The sequence below is a fragment of the Nicotiana attenuata genome, chromosome 4, assembly GCF_001879085.1.
Source record: "Nicotiana attenuata strain UT chromosome 4, NIATTr2, whole genome shotgun sequence".
In the NCBI taxonomy this organism is placed as follows: Eukaryota; Viridiplantae; Streptophyta; class Magnoliopsida; order Solanales; family Solanaceae; genus Nicotiana; species Nicotiana attenuata.
This window is the reverse complement of record NC_031992.1, coordinates 1,072,149-1,092,373: the sequence shown is the minus strand read 5'-3', so window position 1 is coordinate 1,092,373 and position 20,225 is coordinate 1,072,149. Positions and strand designations below refer to the sequence as shown.

General features: G+C 35.9%; 3 protein-coding genes across 4 annotated transcripts; 2 read left to right on the top strand and 1 right to left on the bottom strand.

Annotated features, from left to right (window-relative positions):
• LOC109224797 (uncharacterized protein At5g43822-like) lies at positions 1,763-5,834 on the top strand. 2 transcript variants are annotated; one of them, XM_019389324.1, is made up of 7 exons: positions 1,763-2,093; positions 2,195-2,339; positions 2,424-2,542; positions 3,066-3,245; positions 3,759-3,815; positions 4,060-4,127; positions 5,385-5,834. In XM_019389324.1, exons 2-7 carry the CDS (start codon positions 2,208-2,210, stop codon positions 5,426-5,428), a joined length of 600 nt encoding a protein of 199 aa, XP_019244869.1. In that variant the 5' UTR covers positions 1,763-2,093; positions 2,195-2,207; the 3' UTR covers positions 5,429-5,834. The 2 variants fall into 2 exon arrangements, with proteins under 2 accessions (XP_019244869.1, XP_019244868.1); XM_019389323.1 differs by having other exon boundaries at positions 2,188-2,339.
• LOC109224796 (U-box domain-containing protein 44-like) lies at positions 7,863-13,262 on the top strand. The gene is made up of 4 exons (XM_019389322.1): positions 7,863-8,173; positions 8,893-9,460; positions 9,588-9,897; positions 11,383-13,262. The coding sequence occupies exons 2-4, from the start codon at positions 8,906-8,908 to the stop codon at positions 12,957-12,959; spliced, it is 2,442 nt and encodes an 813-aa protein (XP_019244867.1). The 5' UTR covers positions 7,863-8,173; positions 8,893-8,905; the 3' UTR covers positions 12,960-13,262.
• Positions 16,730-19,844, bottom strand: LOC109224795 (F-box/kelch-repeat protein At5g42350-like). The gene is made up of 2 exons (XM_019389321.1): positions 19,483-19,844; positions 16,730-18,746 (listed from the first exon to the last, which is right to left on the bottom strand). Exon 2 carries the CDS (start codon positions 18,735-18,737, stop codon positions 16,998-17,000), a length of 1,740 nt encoding a protein of 579 aa, XP_019244866.1. The 5' UTR covers positions 18,738-18,746; positions 19,483-19,844; the 3' UTR covers positions 16,730-16,997.

The following is a 20,225-nucleotide window of genomic DNA, read 5'->3' as shown; positions in this document are numbered from 1 at the left end:
AATACAACGAGATACATTGAATTACAATGAAAAAGAAGACAATGAATACAATGAAATACATGAAAATACAGCGTGATACATTGAAAATACATTGAAATATATTAACAGAAAATTAAGTTGCTCAGCCCCAAACTACGTCGTCTTTGTTCAAGAACAAACCCTAATTTCCGGCGAATCCGTCGTCGAGCAACGAAATAATCCACCTAGTATCCGGTCTACTATATCGTCTTCCACTTCGATTGAGACCTTGTCATCGATTACCATTGAGAATTTCGTGCTTATTGTTTTCTTGATCTCACGTCAAGCAAAGGGATATTCAATCGCTTGAATTGTATGGTATCGTCCACTGAACTGACGAGTTCATGAGGAACTGATGCAACTGAGAATTGCCTGTTTTCAAGGTCGTGTTCTTCTTCGTGCTCAACAGTTAGATTAGTCAAATTGGAATGTGAAAGATCTGAAAGAATGAGAGAGAAAACTAATACAAAGAGTATTTTATGGCTTAAGAGTAGGAGGTAACCATAAATAGATATTTGGCTATAAAAATCGAAAGGTATCTATAGAATATAATTTTTTTAAAAGGATATTTATTTAAAATAAATAAGGTATCAACCTTTGCTATAGGAGGTAAAAATTCCTTTATAGTACGAAAACTTGCAAAAGGAAGTGTTCCTGTGTTCTAGTAAAGGTTGAGGGGTTGAAGTACACAAATAACCTTTAAAGTGGATGATGTTGAATTTTTATTCTCACATGTTTCGTGGCACAACTTCAAGTTTAATAAGTATTTTCACTAGCTTATACGCAATACCTTTTAATTTTTGACCTTTAAGTTATAGCCATAGAACAGGCGGGGTCAAAAGTTAAAAGACAACCCAATAAAATGGAGAGAAATTCAAAAATAGTTAGATTTACAAGTGGTCGTTCAAAAATAGCCCACTTTCAAAAGTAATCGAAATTTAGCCACTTTTCATGTAAAGATAAATCTGAGTGAAAATACTGTTCAAAACTCGGAAAATACGCCAGTATATTATGCTGGAGTTCCAGCATAAGCATACTTGAACTCCAGCATATTATACTGGAGTTCCAGGATAAGTATGTTGGAACTCCAGCATAATATGATGGAGTTCCAGCACAAGTACACTAGAACTCCAGCATAATATACTGGAGTTCTAGCAAAGTATACCGGTCCAGTATAATATGCTGGAAGTTAATACACAAGTGCTCGAATCTCCAGTATATTATGCTGGAACTTTCCGTGTGTTGGAGTTCCAGCATAATATGTTGGAAGTTCATGCACAGGTGCACCGAACTCCAGTATATTATGCTGGACCGGTCTCTGTTGCAGCAAAATAGTGGCTATTTTTCATTGACTTGGTAAACGCTGGCTATTTTTGAATGACTAGTCCGAAAACTGGCTAGACCGTGCTATTTTTACAATAAAATGTTACATTTCTGCAGTTTTTTAAAGGCTGGGCATCTTCTAAAAAGCTTTCTTAATTTGTTATAACCATATTAGAGCCCGTTTGGATTGGTTGACTAGCTTTTAAGTACTTTTTAACTTTTTGAAGTGTTTGGCAACCAAAAATATAGCTTAAAACGGCTTAAAAAAGCCAAAAGTAACAAGTTAGCTAACCCTAACTTTTTTGAAATTGGCTTAAAAGCTATTTTGGTTTGACCAAAGATTTTACTTTCTTATCCCTTATAATTTTTCTTATTTTCGAAATTACCCCTTAGTAAAAAAACCCTAAAACATACCATTTCTCCTCTTTTCTCCATTCTTTCAGTCACTCCAATATTCTCCCTCTTCTTCCATAACCTTCCCCAATTAAATTATTCACAACTAATAATTTAATCGCCTGCGCTTTCTGTACGATTCTCATGACCCTCATTAGGACCCTTTGCTCGTCTTCAATTTCTATTTGTTTACGTCAGATTCATTTAGCATATGTACGTCAAGAGGGATTTGCTTATTTAAATTCCATTATTTTCTCTGTTTTAAAAAAAACAAAAAAGAAAAATCTTCAGCCAAATTAACACTTGGCCCGCGGCTGCCAACAACTGCCCGCCGTTTCTTTCTCCGGCCTACTCCAGTTGTAAGTTCCTCTATATCTCTCTTTCTCTCTCTTATCTCTCTGTACATACGGCTCAGCTGATTTTTTCTAATGGTTTTTGATTAATTATTGATAGTCTTTAGGTAAATTGGAGATATGGAAAATATAGTTAAAAAGTATCAGCAGAGATTCAGGAAAGTGAAGGAAGAGATGGACACGTGGAATGATCTTCAATCTCGACTGCTTTCTCAGTTCACTAATGCTTCTTCTATCATTCAGAGATTACAGGTAAGTTACCCAGCTCTTTGTTTTACTACGTTCAAATGGGCTTTTGAAATTCGCTTATTTATTAAGGTACCTTTTTTTGTGCAGGTTCTTCAAGATTCTAAGAATTATGGTGCCCTGAGATGTGTTGAAGGCATTGAAGAAGCTATTTTGCTTAAACAGATGGATTCTCTTCAAACTATCTTGCTTTCCATGAATCAAACTCTGTACGTCTCTCTCTTTTTTTTTTTTAATCTTTGTATTTCATGATTCTTTAGGTATGTCAATCAATCAAGTACATGTCAATCCGAACTAGTTGGGGTCGGCTATAAGAATCCTTTTAATTCGGGCTCATTTCATTCTAATACCAAAAATTAGTCTTTTAAGTTAAACTAGAGGTTATTTGAAACACTTATATGCAAGTCTCTAACTACAGAAAAGATAACTAGTGCAAACACACAGTATCCTCAGTTATAAAAGTCAAATATTTGTCATTGCCCTTTCGAATTTTTTGTTTTGTTTTTTTGTTGGTAATTGATTATGTTAGCAAAAGTAGCATTATTTTCCTTGTTTTTGACTTTCTTAAAACTGTGGGATGAGTTTTGTTGTACTCCTTTGTAATGTTATAGAGCAGTAAGTGAATTGCTTTTGCAGTTTACTTGTGCATTTAGTTATTGGAGCTAGATATTGATTATCAACTAAGAGGGTTATTCTTTTTTTTCCCCTCTTTTTGTTTGGTTCAAAATCTAGGGAAAAATTTCGTTCTGTCATGTTATCGCTTGAGAAGATGGTTCGTGATGGTAGACAGCTCGTAAAAGGGGGATCCACTCAGGTAACTGTGAAACAGCTGCAGCAACGCATTGGGATAAAACCAAGTATTGCTGATTGCTTGGATGGGCTAAAACTTCTCTGTGAGATGCACCAATCCGAGTATGCATAGCTAAGAATTTTTTTTTCTTGTTTCACTTTCCTAGTTTCACTTTCCTGCCTTGTTTGTCTTAAATTAGGAAGTTTATTGTCTTTTAGTACTAGTAAATTCCATTGTTGAGCCTTTATTAGCAGAGAATATGTTGTTTCCTAGTAATATAGCTGTACTTTGATCTTTCTTCCTATGAATTAGATATTCATATAGTTATCCACAAAAAGAAAAATGCTATATACTCATGCAATCCACTGTCACCTCCTTAGTATCACTAAGTTCACTTCCTGCTTCTGGAGCTTTTTCTCTTTACTATGAAAATGATATAGCTGTGCTATTTGCTATGGTAGGTTAACATGAACAAAATTTTGGTTTGAAATCATGTTACCTCTTTCTTCTCTTTCTTCCTGTCACCTCGAACGGATTTGATATAGTTTTCTTTTGCTATACGAACTAGTTCTTATCCTTGCATTATTATGCATTGAACACTTTACGTTACTGATTCCCTCAGTACATTATGTCAGGTACCGTCTTAAATTATCGGTCATATCAGCAGTATCTGCGGTTGCCTTAAAACCCAGGTATCATATGACACAGTTTCTTGCCACTTATTTTCCTCTCTAGATCTCACGGGCAGAGCTAGGGGATAGGTGGTCAATGTCCAGTCAATTTGTTTTTCTTTTCCTGTTTTGTTGGCTTTATCTCCGTTTTGTATGTGAAAGAGCATTGGGATATTCTGGGATTTGATCTTAGTCTTGTCACTAGTTTCCATTTCTCTTTCTTTCTAAAAATTTATGCACATATTGAAACTTGACTTCCCTGCAGTGCAACTGATGATTTAGGTGCGCTTCAGCAGCTGTTGGTTGATCAGCCTAACATCCCCAAAGAAGAAGGTGAGTTAAAATGAATGTAGTAAAGCAATTCAAGTGACATGCTAATCCATGTGGCATATGGTGTGGGTTTGAATTTGTGCAAGTCGCAACGAGAATGAAACAATCCATCTTTATTCATCCTAAAAAAAATAGAACAATAAAAGCGTTGTCAGTATGAATCCAACAGTCAATCAGACAGTTATTCTTTCCTGTGAAATGAACATATTGTTGTAAGAACAAACTGTTATAGCATGGCAGTTGTAACTTTGCACATTTTTTTTTTTGATTTGCACCGGGTGTCCAAGTCTCTAAGAGCCCCGACTAATCCCGGGGGTGCACAGGCCCTCGGCAAGGAGTTTCCCGCAAGTGCACCACGGTTAATTCAGGTTTTACCCAGTCCGATGGCCCTCAGAAATTGTTTGCACCCAATGGGTTTCGAACTTGAGACCTTGAAAGGGAGCAAACCCCAAGGCTCAAGTCTGTTGCCACCAGGCCAACCCCTGAGGGTTGTTGTAACTTTGCACATTTATGAAGAGAAGAACTGAAAATGTATTTTGGTTTTGTCAAATTTAAGTGTGGTAATTACAATTTCTCTTTCTTTGAGAAAGAAAAGAAAAAGTTTGTATTAGAAGTACCAATATGTGAGTATGACCTTTGTCTAACACGAGTCTATAATATTCTGTCAGACACGTGTTTAGGACAACCTAAAATTAGAAGGCAGACATTCTTTTGGTGTGTGGCCGGAAGTAAAGATATGGATGCATGGACAGTTTGTTATGGAAGAAGAAAAGTTATATATTGCCTCTTACTCCTGGATTACCGACCTCCACGCTTACAGTCAAACCTAGAATACTTAGGAGTTAACTTAAGAGATTATAAATATTGAGTGGTATCAAAGCTGTAAATGTTACAATTCCAGTCTCAGATATGTAGTTCTTCATGATTGCTCTTCTCTTTCCTTTGCCGGTTAGTTATTAAGGCAGCTGTTACCCCACCATAATGTTGTTTAAGTTACTAATGATATGTAACTTCATGTTAATTATCTCATCAAGTTATCTAATGCCTGTAGATTAGAGCTCCTCGGAAATATACAAGGTAAGATCAACATATAGTTTTGCTTCTAGCTGGAGTTAAGCGTTACGGCAGTAAGGTTGTGTTAGCTCGTGTTGAACTTCAGCTGTGCTAAAACTGAAGCTTTTAACGCATTGTTTGAAGTGCACACGTATGTTGTTGTTATTGAACCCACACCTCTACATTCTAAGTGCTTCTTTTCTGCAGTACAATTCATTTTTGATATCATATTCGCTGAAGAGATGGCTTGATGTCCTTCTCGCATGGATTTTGGACTGATGAAGTGATTTCTGAACTGGTGAAATCTATTTTTAAGTTCAGACTGAAGAAATTGAGGCTTTTCCCTGACCAAAGAGAACATAGTCGTCGATATTGGAGTCCCATCCAGTGGATATTGTTTCCACTTGGTTAAAGCAGTGAATTATTTTTATCACTCCAGGTGGAAGGTGTTGGAACCTGGAGATAGAAGAGATTCTTAATATAGATATCACTGTAAACTTAAGCTGCTTTGTATATTTATTTCGTTTATTCACATTTCTATTTACAGCTTTTTGTTCTATTAGTCCTTAGTTGGTAACATAGTTGTGATCACATATGAAACATCTTAACTAGTGATCTTTTTTGCAAGGGTATCCAAATTCTGATTGTTGAGATTAACGAAATAACATAGATCCTTGTCCTTTGAAAAGTACTTGTCCTAATTGATACTAGGCTAATCTATATATATATATATATATATATATATATATATATAGGTTGAAGGGATGATTATATATATTAGCAACTAAAGGTAAATAGATACATTGTTTTCAAGGGTATGAAGTAACCCCTAAATTTGCTCCACAATATTAATACGGAAAAGGGTTCAAAATGCCCGGAAAAGGTTTACAAATACCCTTCATCCACCTATTGGGTTAAAAATACCCCTCTATCCACTTTTTTGGTTCACTTATGCCCTTTGACCGTTGGGTCAATGCTAAATTAAAAATAATTATTATTCTTTTTGTAAAACTTAAAGAAAAATATTTTCGTTTTTTTAAACTAATGCACCAATAGTCCACTAATTTGGTAAAGTCTTCTTCTTTTTTTTCCAGTTTTTACCCAAAACAATTTAGTTTTTACAAAAAATATTTTTTTTTCCAGTTTTTTTAAAGCATTTTTTTTGTAAAAACTGAAAAAAAATTGTAAAATCAGAAAAAAATGTTTTTAATAAAATATTTCGTTTTTTAAAAACTGAAAAAAATATTTTCAACAAAATATTTTCGTTTCTGAAAAATATTTTTTTTTCAGTTTTTTCAATTTTTTTTAAAGCATTTTATCTTCGTTTTTCATTTTTTTTAAAGAAAAAATATTTTTCAAAAACGAAATATTGTTGAAAATATTATTTCAGTTTTTAATAAACGAAAATATTTTATTAAAAACATTTTTTTCTATTTTTACAATTTTTTTGAGTTTTTACAATAAAAATGCTTTAAAAAATTGAAAAAAATGAAAAAAAGGAAAAAAGAAGAAGACTTTACTAAATTAGTGGACTACTGGTGCATTAGTTTAAAAAAACGAAAATATTTTGTAAAATACTTTTTTTAAGTTTTTACAAAAAGAATAATAATTATTTTTAATTTAGCATTGACCTAACGGTCAAAGGGCATAAGTGAACCAAAAAGGTGGATGGAGGGGTATTTTTAGCCTAATAGGTGGATGAATGGTATTTTTAAACTTTTTCCAATAGTTTAGGGGTATTTTGAACCCTTTTCCGATATTAATATTACAGTCCGAATAAAGGCTAAGTTATATCTTGCACAATGGCAATGTCACTTTTCTTGAGCCTATTTAAAGGGAGTAAATGTTTATATGTAAACAACAATAATTACTACGCCTAAATTCCAAACGATCATTGATCTATAATTGAATTTTATTGTTTGTGTTTGTGATCAGAACTCTGATCTCTTAACAATACTATTTTATTTTGTTTATATTCCGCCGTTACTTTGTATTATTTGATGTTTAGATTGTCATTATATCGTCCCTTTTTTTTTGTTGCCTAGTCGAGAAAAAGGCTTGCAAATGTTGCTAAAAATAATAAATTGAAGAAAATGTGCGTGTGAAGAAAAAAAAACGAAAAGTGCATGTATCTTGAAAAAAACGAATAGCTTTTACACTCGTTTTCATTCTTCACTAATTTAAGACAAATTAAAGATTCTCGAAATTAGAAGTTTTCTTAATGTTACACTTATTTCTACTCTAATATACAAATGGCAAAAATCACTTTTAGTTTGCGGCCAAAATTATTTGCATCCGGTTATCACAAAAATATATAAAATTTATAATCTTTATATATATATATATATATATATATTTAGAGTGATTATACAGTATCATTTGCCCAACTTTAACTTTGTTTACGTGGATTAAGATTCTTGGCTAATATTGGATTTAATGTAAGTACATCAACATAACAAAATCTCAAACATAACTAATTGGGATAGCTTGTATATCTCTTTTGTTTTCTTTATGTTTAGATATAAGTAACTAAATTATTTAACTCGTGACACTAAAAAAGACAAAAAAACAAAATTAATTTAAATTTACTAAATATGGTTTGCGAAAAAAAAAAAATACTACTAGTAAATATTGAAAGTAAGAAAAGTTTTACTCCATTGCTAGTTGCTACTCAGAATGTAGAAATGAAGGCCGGTTTTGTGAAGTTGCAGAGCGAAGACTCTGTGTTTTATGAGTCAACCCAAGAATTTAAGTATTTAAATATCTTCCCCAACTACAGAAATAAAAAATCATAATTTGTTGTATTTATTCATCAACATCAACTCCTGCTGCCAGCTCTTTCCCTTCCTTCTTCCTCTCCAACATGGCCCAATTCAAACCCTAAATTCAAGATTCATGGAACAATCTGAATTTTGCTCAATTTCATCTTTGGACTTTGTTGCTAACTTGATTTCATAGTCTTGACAGTTGAGCTAACAGAGTCTTTTTCCATAAAGGTATGAGCTTTTTTGGTTAACTGATGTTTTTTTCAATTCAATTCAATTCTAGTTTTTTTAACTCTCCCAAGTAAAGGGTGTTACTTTTTTTCCAATTGAAATTGGGGTACAACTAATTTTCCTTTATATTGACTTCTTTTTGGTCATTGAACTTGATCAGTGAATTATTAATTTTACTATTTGTAATTTGTTTGGATCATTGTAATTTTGATCTTTGATTATAGGGGGATTTTACTGGGTTGTTATTGTTGTTGTTGATTATAGGGCTACTAGTTGTATCCCACCCCAGTCATTTCTCTTTTGGGATCTTCTTCTTGTTTAGTTTTGGTCACATTTTCAAAGATGGAATTTTGTATATCATTAAAGCAGAGTAATGACAACAATTGAATAGAAGAGAAATGCTGATGGCTTGATTAAAAACATAAGCTTGGTTAAAAGAATTCCTATAAGTGGACACTTGGCATTGTGTAGCATATCATGAAGCCTCTCTGCTTTCTATTTCTTGTTTTGCTCATCTCTAGAATTGAAGTCTAGGAAAAAGGACAAGGGACAATATTGCTTCACAAGTTTAGTTTTTCTTTTTCCATCACATCATGGAAATAGTAGCATTTCATAATAGTAGGAGCAAACTCTTGCTCAAGAGGTCGGCTTATGCGTGAGCTACCATTTGTTTGAGATTTTTGTGTTAGGATTTGAAGTTATGTTAGATGTGTTGACAGGTACAAAGCTTTAATGGCTGAAAGCTGGGATGGGAATCATGATCCCGGTAGCCCGTCCGAGGAGAGTTACCATCTCGAGAGACTGCACATAGAACCAATTTATGATGCATTTATATGTCCCTTGACAAAACAAGTAATGCAGGATCCTGTTACCCTGGAATATGGCATGACTTTCGAGAGGGAAGCTATTGAGAAATGGTTCAAGGAATGTAGGGATAGTGGAAGAAAGCCTGTGTGCCCTTTAACGCATAGAGATCTGAATAGCACGGAGCTGAATCCAAGTATAGCTCTACGAAATACCATTGAAGAATGGAATGCAAGGAATGAAGCTGCACAAATAGATATGGCTCGCAGATCATTATCTCTGGGTAGTGGGGAGGGTGATATTATGCAGGCTTTGAAGTTTGTCCAGCACCTTTGCCAAAAAAGTCGCTCAAACAAACATGTTATTGGAAATGCGGGGCTCATACCCATGATTGTAGAAATGTTAAGAAGTAGCAGTCGCAGGGTTCGATGTAAAGCTCTTGAAACGCTTCTAGTTGTGGTAGAGGACGACATTGATAATAAGGTTGTAGAACTTTGGTAAAAAAGTACTTATGTTGTTACCAAAGTCGTTTTTATGATGTTGATTGTTCCTATTATTTATGTTTTTCCCATTTTAATTTCTTTTATCATATGCCCTGCTCTTTCCTCAGGAAATAATGGCTGAGGGCGACAATGTACGGACAATAGTGAAGTTCTTATCACATGAACAATCAAAAGAAAGAGAGGCAGCCATTTCTTTGCTGTACGAGCTATCGAAATCTAAGACTATATGCGAAAAAATTGGTTCAGTTAATGGGGCAATTCTGATTCTGGTTGGAATGGCTAGCAGCAAATCGGAGAATCTTGTGACTGTTGAGAAGGCTGAGAATACTCTGGAGAACCTGGAAAAGTGTGAGATTAATGTAAAACAAATGGCTGAAAGTGGTCGGCTGCAGCCCCTTTTAACTCTACTACTTGAAGGTACTTTACTTGATGTCTGAATCTCCATCTCTTGTGCTTCTTTGTATTATGATAAATGTTTATTTGTTCCGCTTGATAGCTTCAAAGGATGACAGCTTGCTTGTTGTTTATTTGTTTGTTCTCTGTTGCCTTTTATTGTTGAAACTTGAAACAACAAACTGAAATTAATTAAGTCTAAAGAATAAACCATTTTGGTGTGGAGAGCAAGTTGGCATATGTGGGATAGTTAATAAAAAACTCTAAGCGCCTTTTTTCTTAGTCAGTACTCAGTATATTTTAGTTATTCGTATGATTCTAGTAGATATGTATTGTATGACATATGCCATGAGGAGATCTGAAACGTGAGAGCGTCAGCATGGTAGGAAGTTCTTTACTTCAAATTATGTTTAAGCCGTATTTTGTTGATAGAAAATCAAGGAACTTACTCTAGAAGTTCTAGACAGAGATAAAAAGGCCAAAAGACAAAATATCGTTAATAGTAATGGTTGAATGAATTACAAAGTTGAAATACAGTTCTATTTATAGGAAAAAGGACTAACTATCCTCATCCTAAACAATCTAGGACTCCTAATTATTGTGAATCAAGAAATTGATTCAAAGGTACTAAAGATGACATTTTTAAGATAAGGGAACAACTAATTAAAAAGTTACTGAAAATAAATATGACCTAACTAATAACCCCAATCCTAAATAACTGCTACACGACTTATCACAATAGCAAAATTTTTACGGTAAACACATAGTCTTTATACCTCTGTTCTTCTTCTTCTTTTGGGGTTGGGGGTTTGGGGGGGGGGGGGGGGTATCATATCTGACTACATAGTCTTGATTTTACAAATAATACAAGTTTCAGTCCCTCACTCACATGGGGGGAAGGGGGGTTAAGGAGAGAGAGTTCCTTATCAAGAATGTCATCGGTGGTTTTAGAACTATATAGCCACTGCCTAATTTTGGTAGGTTAGCATGGTTCCTTTTATGTACAAGATCTTCTCTTAGTATTGGTAAGAGATCCTGTGGTAAGAGATCTGGTAGTGACGGGCTGACTGCTTATCACTTTAATTTCTCAGAGACTTCCACATGCACACGTGAGGACACGCTCACTAGACATATATTTGTGTGTGCGCGTCTACCTTTGTGTTTAGTGGTTCTTTTTGGTGGTGGGTTGGCTGGAAATCTGGAGGGGAGCTGGGGTACACCCCCTTCTGATGTCTTTTGAGTTAACCAAAAAGTCACATACTGTTGCCTGTTTCCATTCTAAAATTTTCTTTTTCAGATTTCTATACTTACTAAAACTGATTGCTTCATGCTCATTGTGTTTGAGCTAAGTAGATGCACACAAACTCATCACCCATGGATATTTGGCAGCAATTTCCCAGATTGACCATACTTTCTCCTTATACTGGTTACATCTCTCTAAGCAAAATTCTTGCTTTATTTCATTCAACATCTTCCAAGTTAAATTTATTGTCCCATCAATTGTTACAGGATCGCCAGAGACCAAACTTTCCATGGCTGCTTTCCTTGGTGAGCTGGTTCTTAATAATGATGTGAAAGTGTTAGTGGCAAGGACTGTTGGTTCATCACTGATCAACATCATGAAACATGGTAACATGTCATCAAGAGAGGCTGCTTTAAAATCTCTAAATCAAATCTCGTCTTACGAGTCTAGTGCCAAGATCCTCATAGAGGCAGGTATACTTCCCCCTCTTGTCAAAGATCTCTTCTTTGTTGGGGCTAACCAACTGCCGATGCGACTGAAAGAGGTTTCTGCAACAATCCTTGCAAACATCGTCAACTCAGGGTATGATTTTGATTCAGTTCCGGTTGGCTCTGAATATCAGACACTTGTCTCAGAGGACATAGTTCACAATTTTCTACATCTTATTAGCAACACCGGTCCTGCAATAGAATGCAAGCTTCTCCAAGTTCTTGTTGGTTTAACCAGTTCTCCCACAACTGTTTTTAATGTTGTTTCTGCCATTAAAAGCTCGGCCGCGACTATCAGTTTGGTTCAGTTTATTGAGGCTCCACGGAAAGATCTTCGGGTAGCTTCGATAAAGCTTCTGCGGAACCTCTCTCCTCATATGGGTCAAGAACTCGCTCGTTGCTTACGTGGTACATCAGGTCAGCTTGGTAGTCTAATTAAAGTCATATCAGAGAATACTGGTATAACCGAGGAGCAAGCTGCGGCAGTTGGTCTTTTAGCTGATCTCCCTGAAAGGGATAGGGGACTTACAAGGCAAATGCTTGACGAAGGTGTCTTCCCGCTGGTAATCTCGAGGGTCGTTAGTATCCGACAGGGAGAGACAAGAGGGAGTCGCTTTGTTACGCCATATCTAGAAGGGCTCGTGAAAGTTCTCTCAAGGATCACATTTGTTTTGACTGATGAGCCTGATGCCGTTGCACTTTGTCGTGAACAGAATGTTGCCGCACTCTTCATTGAACTTCTGCAGACCAATGGGCTTGATAATGTGCAGATGGTCTCCGCCATGGCTTTGGAGAACTTATCTCAAGAATCCAAGAACTTGACCAAATTGCCTGAGCTGCCGAAGCCAGGTTTTTGTGTCTCGATCTTCCCTTGTTTGAGCAAGCCACCTGTTATAACGGGATTGTGTAAGGTCCATCGTGGGACATGTTCTCTGAGAGACACCTTCTGTCTCTTGGAAGGACAAGCCGTGGACAAGTTGGTTGCACTTCTTGACCACACAAATGAAAAGGTTGTTGAGGCATCACTTGCAGCTGTATGCACTTTGTTAGATGATGGAGTTGATATCGAAGAAGGTGTCCAGATATTGTGTGAGACCGAAGGAATCAAACCTATTCTTGATGTATTACTTGAGAAGCGTACTGAAAGTCTGCGCCGAAGAGCAGTTTGGGCAGCTGAAAGACTACTGCGTACAGAGGATATAGCCCTTGAAGTCGCTGGTGATCCGAACGTGAGCACAGCTCTCGTTGATGCTTTCCAACATGGTGATTATAGGACACGACAGATTGCTGAGCGGGCGCTGAAGCATGTTGACAGAATTCCGAACTTTTCGGGGGTATTCCCAAACACGGGCTAATTCGTCGAGGTGTTTACTTCACCATTGATGAAATTGTGGCCATCTCCACTGCTGAGTTTCTTAGATGAGTCAGAGTGTTTTCTTGTTGTAACTTGTATGATGCAGGTACATAGTATTTTCTTTTCATTTTTCTTTTTCTTATTTATAGAGGGGTTTGTATTCTTCCTTCTTCCCCTAGTCCACCTTTCTGGTGTTCATTCTTTTTCATGTCTATTCATTCTATTTTCTTCAAAAGATTATTGTCCTCTTTAGATGTTGTAAGGTTTTATTGTTGTAAAATGTATTATTATTCAATTTTTACGAGTTTTGCTGAACCATAAAAACACGTGCTCCATGATATGATTCAGTTGATTTGAAGCTTCTAAGGGGCAGCCCGGTGAAGGGCCGGACTTCCGGGCTGGACACGAAAAAAAACAGCCTGATAACAACACGATAGGGAATTCAAGAATTACTAAAGAAAAATAAGAAAATCAAGAAACGTGAGGAAGCTAAAAGAAAATAAAGAAACAAAAAAGGACGGAAAATTAAAGATAGATTGAATTTAAGAAAGAGTTTCTTGAATTCAAGAAGTCTATTCTTGAAGTTGAATCTTAACAACAACAATTAGCTAACAAAGAACTAATCGCCTTTGGTAGAGAATTAAAAACAAGAGATAGATTGTGAAACCCGACCCTTTAGAATAACAAGAGCAACAATAAGCCTAAACTTATCATCTTTCTTGAATAACTAGAAGTGATCTAAGATTTCGAAAATGGTTTAATCTTACCACCTTAAGTTGAGTCTTGAAGGTTGAAGAATAAATCCAAGAGTAGCCACACACAAGAGTGCAAGAAAAATCTCACAATTTTTATTGATAATAATCTGAATAATCTAAGTCAAAAAACAAAGAAGACACCCTTTTATATATAGAGGGGTCACGAAATTCTACCAAAAAAAACAAGTAAATAAAGTCCTAGACTACTTTGGACAACAAGTCCAACTACCTTAGAAAAAGGAAAATACTAGGAAGCAAAAACCAAGTCATTCTTGGAAAGTAATTCAAAAAATCTTAGTAAAAGGAAAACATAACCTTAACTAACTAGGAAAGCAATAAATATAGTGCCATAACATGTGGAAATAAGTCCCAAATCAATCTTGGATAGAATCTTGAAAATCTTGAAGGAAATTTGCAAGTAACTTGGCACCAACTTGCACTCAACACCTAGCACGACTATTGTACCATTCTTGGACATCAAGTAAGTCCTTTTTATGCTATAAAAACATGGTTTTATGTAGGACTTCATGGGTTGCAAGTTTGGACACATTTTAGGTGCTAAATTGGTCCAATAGTGGTCTGATTTGGACCTTCTTCAGAGGATATTTCTTGGGATCTAATCCACCTCTTGTTGGACATGAATTTGGGCCATAAAATAATTATAACACCTAGATAACTCATATCCTTAAGCTCTTCCTTCCAACTAACAACTTCCTTGATCGTTCCTGAAGTTCAATGACCTTGTTTTGCAACTTTTTATCTTGAGATCTTGTTAAAGGCCCTCTTTGAGATTCCAAAGCTTCATCTTTGTTCTTGAATAGATTTGAGCTTCCTAGGATGCTATCACAGCCCGTCCGGTTATCGTTCCGGGCCAGTAGTGGGCTGGGATTTTTTGGGTTTTGGTGGGCCCGTCCGGGTTCGGGCTTAACGGGTCCGGTCCGGGCCGGTTACTTTTTTTTTTAAGTATATTTATTTTTCTTATTCAATGTTATTGATACTTAAATGTTTGCAATCTTTTAAGGCTTAATTTTAAACTTTGAAGTTTAAAGTTTTAAATTTGAAATTTAAAATTCTAAAATTGAAATTTGAAAGTAAGTGGCTACAAAAAATTATTTAATAAGACCAATAGGCAATATGTAAGGATCAAACTCCGAAGGCTTTCGTTTTATATTTTCATTGAATAATAAATAATACTTCAGATTAATTTGTAAGTTCTATTTTGATTTTTTTATTTTTGAACTTGCAAATTAAAAGTTTACAACAATTATAAAAAATAAGAAAGAGTGCATCACATGCTTTGCATCATTTTTGTAAGTTCATCCATGTCAACATGAGGTTCTTGGTTTCCGGCATTGCTTAAATTGGAACCATAAACCATTATATCTCCAATTTCTTGGTCCTCCGCTTCATCTACCTCTTCACGCCCTTGATTTCGCCGTTATGATCTTATCCAATCTCTGAAGCACACTAGAATTTTCAAAGCGTTGCTGCCCAATGAATGACGGGTATCTCCTAGTTGCTGCCTTGCTTGGCTAAATGCGCTCTCTGATGCGACTGTTGAAATCGGCACATTTAGCACGTCTCGAGCCATGGCCGTAAGAATAGGAAATTGATTTGAGTTGCTGCTCCACCAACCCAGCGGTAGAAATTCCTTTGTGCGGGTCTGTGGTGACTTTTGCAAGTAGAATTGGAGTTCATCAATATTCCTGCTACTGGTTTGTTGATGCTCTCCTAGTGTAGACCAAACCAAATAATCTTCAACACCATCATTATCCTCCAAAGCACCGGTCCCAGATGTTGAGACTGAACGTGAAGGAATATTTGCATCTACAGCAGCAGAAGCATCAATAATGTTAGCATAATAATTATATAAAGTTTGTAAATGTTTCTGTAGCTCAGAAATACAAGTTTCAATATCACGAGTTTCAGTTGGTCCAATATCCATATAAACATATAAAGCAGTGATTAATTGGCGACAAGTGGCCATCTTGATTTTTTAGAAGTTTTACTCTTACTACTACCACCCCTACTAGTGCACGCTTTTTTGGTTACTCTTAATATATCCATTATGTAAATTAAATTAATAATTCTAAATAATAAAGTAAAAATATACACCAAAGAAGAGAAAAAGATGGAACGAGTGTACCGAGATTCCGGATGCCGCACTAAATTTGATATCAAACTTCAGTTGATAGACCGATACTTGATACCATACTTCACTTGTAAACTTGATATTTGATAATTACAATTTTGTAGTGCTAAAGTAAATATTGGATGAAACTTGAAATAATAAGTAATTGAGAATTTAAGAGCAATAATCAATATTATCAAGAGAGAATTAGAGTAGTAAGAGAGTAAATTGTGAGAAAAAATGAAGAAGAAGGGGGACTATTTATAGTTTTTAAAAGGTTAAAATTGTAATTTATCAATTATTAGGGGTGGGGGGCTATTTTCTTAAGGGTGTAGGCCAAAATGGCCATTTCTGCAAAAAATGGTTATTGCCTAACAGTCATTTTTGAATTTGACAGTTAGCAACGGTCCAGAAATTAAAAAAAAGAAAAATCTGCAACGGTAACCGGGCTGTAGCCTGGTAAAAACCCGTAATGGGTAACCGGGCTAACCGGGTTCCGGGGCACCGGTTACCAAATTTTGTTCGTTCAAGCCCGGCTCCCCGCCCAACCCTCCCCAACCCATCCCCACCCCCTACAGTACCGGGCTGCACCGGGTCGAACCGGGCTGTGAACGGGCCAGCCCGGCCCGATTAACAGGTATAGCCAGACCACAAGGGTCTATTGTACGCCGCCTTACCTTGCATTTTTGTAAGAGGCTGTTTCCATAGTTCGAACCCATGATCTCCTGGTCACATGGCAGCAAGACTCCTTTGAAAATCTTCAGTCAATTCCAAATACTTCTTTTGTGCCAAAATTGTTGTCAGAGAGTTCACTGACTTGAATTATTTTTAAGTTCTTTTTCTCATTTATATGTAGAAAAAAGATTGAAAAGGAAGAAGAGCTGCTGAACCATAAAAAACCAGAGCTTATTATTCCTGTGCTCAAAAACAAATTACAGAACAAATGAATGACCTGCATCAACAGAACTAATTCGAATAATAATGAAATAAACAAGAATATATAGATTAGTTAAACAGCATCAAACGTCCAACAAATGGTAAAAACTGGCCATAACAAAAGAATATGATCAACACTGCACATATTTTGACTAGTTGGCATTCAGAAGATCTGAAGCTGAGGAAACAAATGTTATCGTAGGTCTTCTTTGATCCGTCACAAGTGTAGCACTGCCATGGATTTAGTCAAGCAAGAAGCAGCATCCAATTCGTGGGGTAGACGGTTCCTTGAGATATGGCTCCAGCTTGTTCCAGCACCAGATATTTCTCCAACAGTCAAGAAGTCTAGCACCTGCCCGAATATTTTGAACATTTCAACTCCAAATATAAAGTTTTTATCAGCAATAAACGCAGCGTTCCAATCCATTGGGGCATCAGGATGTGTTGAAACTTCTGTCCAAGTGAGATACATAAGATCAAGCTCCCAAAGCTTTCTTACTGCTTTGTTTCTCCTGCCAATCTGACCTTCTCCTTCACACCACGAGACAGAAAGCATAAATAACCGTCCATTGCAGCATATAAGTTTAGGGTGGTATTCATGAACTCGGGGAGGGAATGGACTGGTTTGGATTCTAACCCAATAGCCCTTCTCAATGTCATATGCTGCTACCTTATCACTTTCTGAATAAACATAAAACATCCCATTGCACACAACCCCCGAACAAGCTACTCCAAAATCTACAGGCAGCCTCTGGATCTCTGTCCATTTATTTGACATGGAATCATAAATCTCCCCAGAATCCAGAGGCTCATCCCAGCATCCAAGACCCCCTACAGCAAACAAGAGAAAGCGTCTTTGATCTTTATTTGAATGTTCGCCTTTTTGTTTGACAAACTTGTACGGTTTCACACTTGGCAAGGACGTAAGCTCGTTCTCATCCAGAGAATATCGAAATTGGCGTCTAACTGAAAGTCTATGAGGATCCTCATAAACATCAGATACCCCACCAACTCTTGGACGGTAAAATCTTCTGTCTCCTCGAGTTTGTTGATTCCTAATAATTAAACAATCTGAACTGATCTCATAAGCTCCTAAAATAGGGGATGATCTTCCATGCTTCATTGGTGCAGCTTTACGCCACGTTCTCATCAAGGGACTAAAAACGAGCACGCTTTTATGTGTCTTGAATGAACTCTTATCAACTTTCCCAAAGTTAGTAAGGCTAGAACAGCCTCCAACAACATAAACATCATCATGGATACCGGCAACAGAAAATAAAAACCTTCCTTTCAGAATTTCAGAGTTAATTTTGTGCCATTGGTTGAAGGAAACATCCAATGCATGTATTTCTGCAGAACAACAACCGTCTTTTACAACCCCAAAGAGAAAAACCCATGGATTCTGAAACGAACCTTCTTGCCTCATTTGCCAGAAACGAGGCGTCATTGTCAAGTTTCTCCATTTCTTGCACACCAGCCTAGCAGTCATGACACTCATAAAAGGAAGCCTTAATAAGCACATTTCAAGGATGTCATCCGGTAGAAACACATTCATGCTTTTGTTCTGTAGTGCTGCTTCAAGTTCTAGAGATTTCCTATTAGTCCTCCTCCAGAATTTTTCCCTCATGCCATAAGCGAAGCAATCTACTGTGGTTTCTTCATTTCCACATATTGGGGCGTAGCCTTTGCCTTCCTCACTTGCATTTGACCTTCTTCTACCGCATGAATCCCATAACTCATCGCCAGTGTCAGCACCTACTTTGCAACCACCCCCTCTGCTGTATAGCGTTAGACATCTCAAGGAGACACCCTTGTCGTCATCTTCTTCTCCCCCTCCGCTTCTATGGTTCTTCTTTTTCAATCTTTGGCTCACACTTCTGACTAGCTTTTTCGAAACGCTTGAAGACTCCAAATCCTGTTGAATAGATTCTTCTCCTGTTAACCTTTCTGATGTCATCTTAGTATCCTACAATTGTGTTAAAAAAAAAGGCATTATCTTACTGATCCCTTTCTATTGTATAATGACTATGTGGCATGTTTATCACATAAATCAAATAGTTTTTGGAAAACCAAGTCTTAGATGTTTCAACGAGACCTGAAATGCCAATCCCCCCAAATAATTAAACACCCTCCATCTTCTATCTTGTTTTTAGACTAACTTTTTTCGACAGCAATGATAATAATATTACTCCACAAACCTACATACTCAAATAAGAGAAGCACAAATCCCTGACAAATGTGTTTCAAGAGTGATTGAGATATTTGACATATTCTTACACTAAAACACTAGGAATTAAAGGGTGTCTTCCTATATACTCAAAAGACACAACTTTTTAGGTAGAAATGAAGTTGATGCTCTAACTTTATTAATTTTTCCTTGAAAGCAAGATTCATATTTTTCTTCCTGAAACATCTTCAGATATCCACCCCTATACCTAAAAAATCAATTGAATCTCCAAATAATCAGCTTAAATGAGCTAAAAATAGAAAATATAAACGAAAAGCTTAGACAACACAAAGACAAAATAAGCTCAGGAACATTTAGGTTGACAAAATGAGCTAAAAAAAATACTGTTTATTTTACAAGATCAAAACTTTATCCCAAACAAATCTTGAAACAAGAGAAATAATTACATAACCAAATGCAATAAAAGGGAAAGGGAAGAAAAACATGTAAAATACAAGAATTAAAAAAAGCAAACCTCATTAATCAAGTCATCTAAAAAGCTCCATAAACCTGGATCCAAAATCAAGATTCATCTTTGATAAGTAAAACAGAACCCCAAATGAGATCTCATAGCTATAGAATAAAAGAAAGCATCTTTGAGTTCAGTGAAGAAAGAATCAATCAAAAAAAGTAATGGGGTATTCTCATGTGAAAAAACAAGAAAGAATGTTAAAAAAGAAAACCCCACAAATCGTAATCAAAATAAGTAAGAACCTAATTTTAATTCCATGTACTTTTTTTTTTAATTTGATATTATTATAGTGGTGTTGGTTGGGAATGAAATTAGTAAAGTTAGCAGGAGGAGCTCAGAGCGACGTCTCTCTTTTTCCACATTCACTGCTCTATCTGCCTTTTGTTTTTTTCTTTATTGTTTTTAATTATTACTAGTACTAATTATTTTTCCTTTTTTCTTTCCCTTTCTTTGATTTATTTAGATTTATTTTACAAATCTCAATAAAATGCAGTTCCAACATATTCCAATCTACAGTTGTTGGCTCGAGACGCTATTTATAAACAAAGAATGATATCGTGTAGCCGCTCTTAAAATAATAATGGTGTTTAGCTCAAAAATTATATTTGTATTTTATAAGCCTAAAAACAATCGAAAATATATAGGGGTAAATCGTAATCAAATATAATAAGCCCAAGAGATGATTATTGCTTCAAGAATATTTGTAGATCTGTAAGTGCGTAGTGAAATAAACTTAGCTTAAGAGG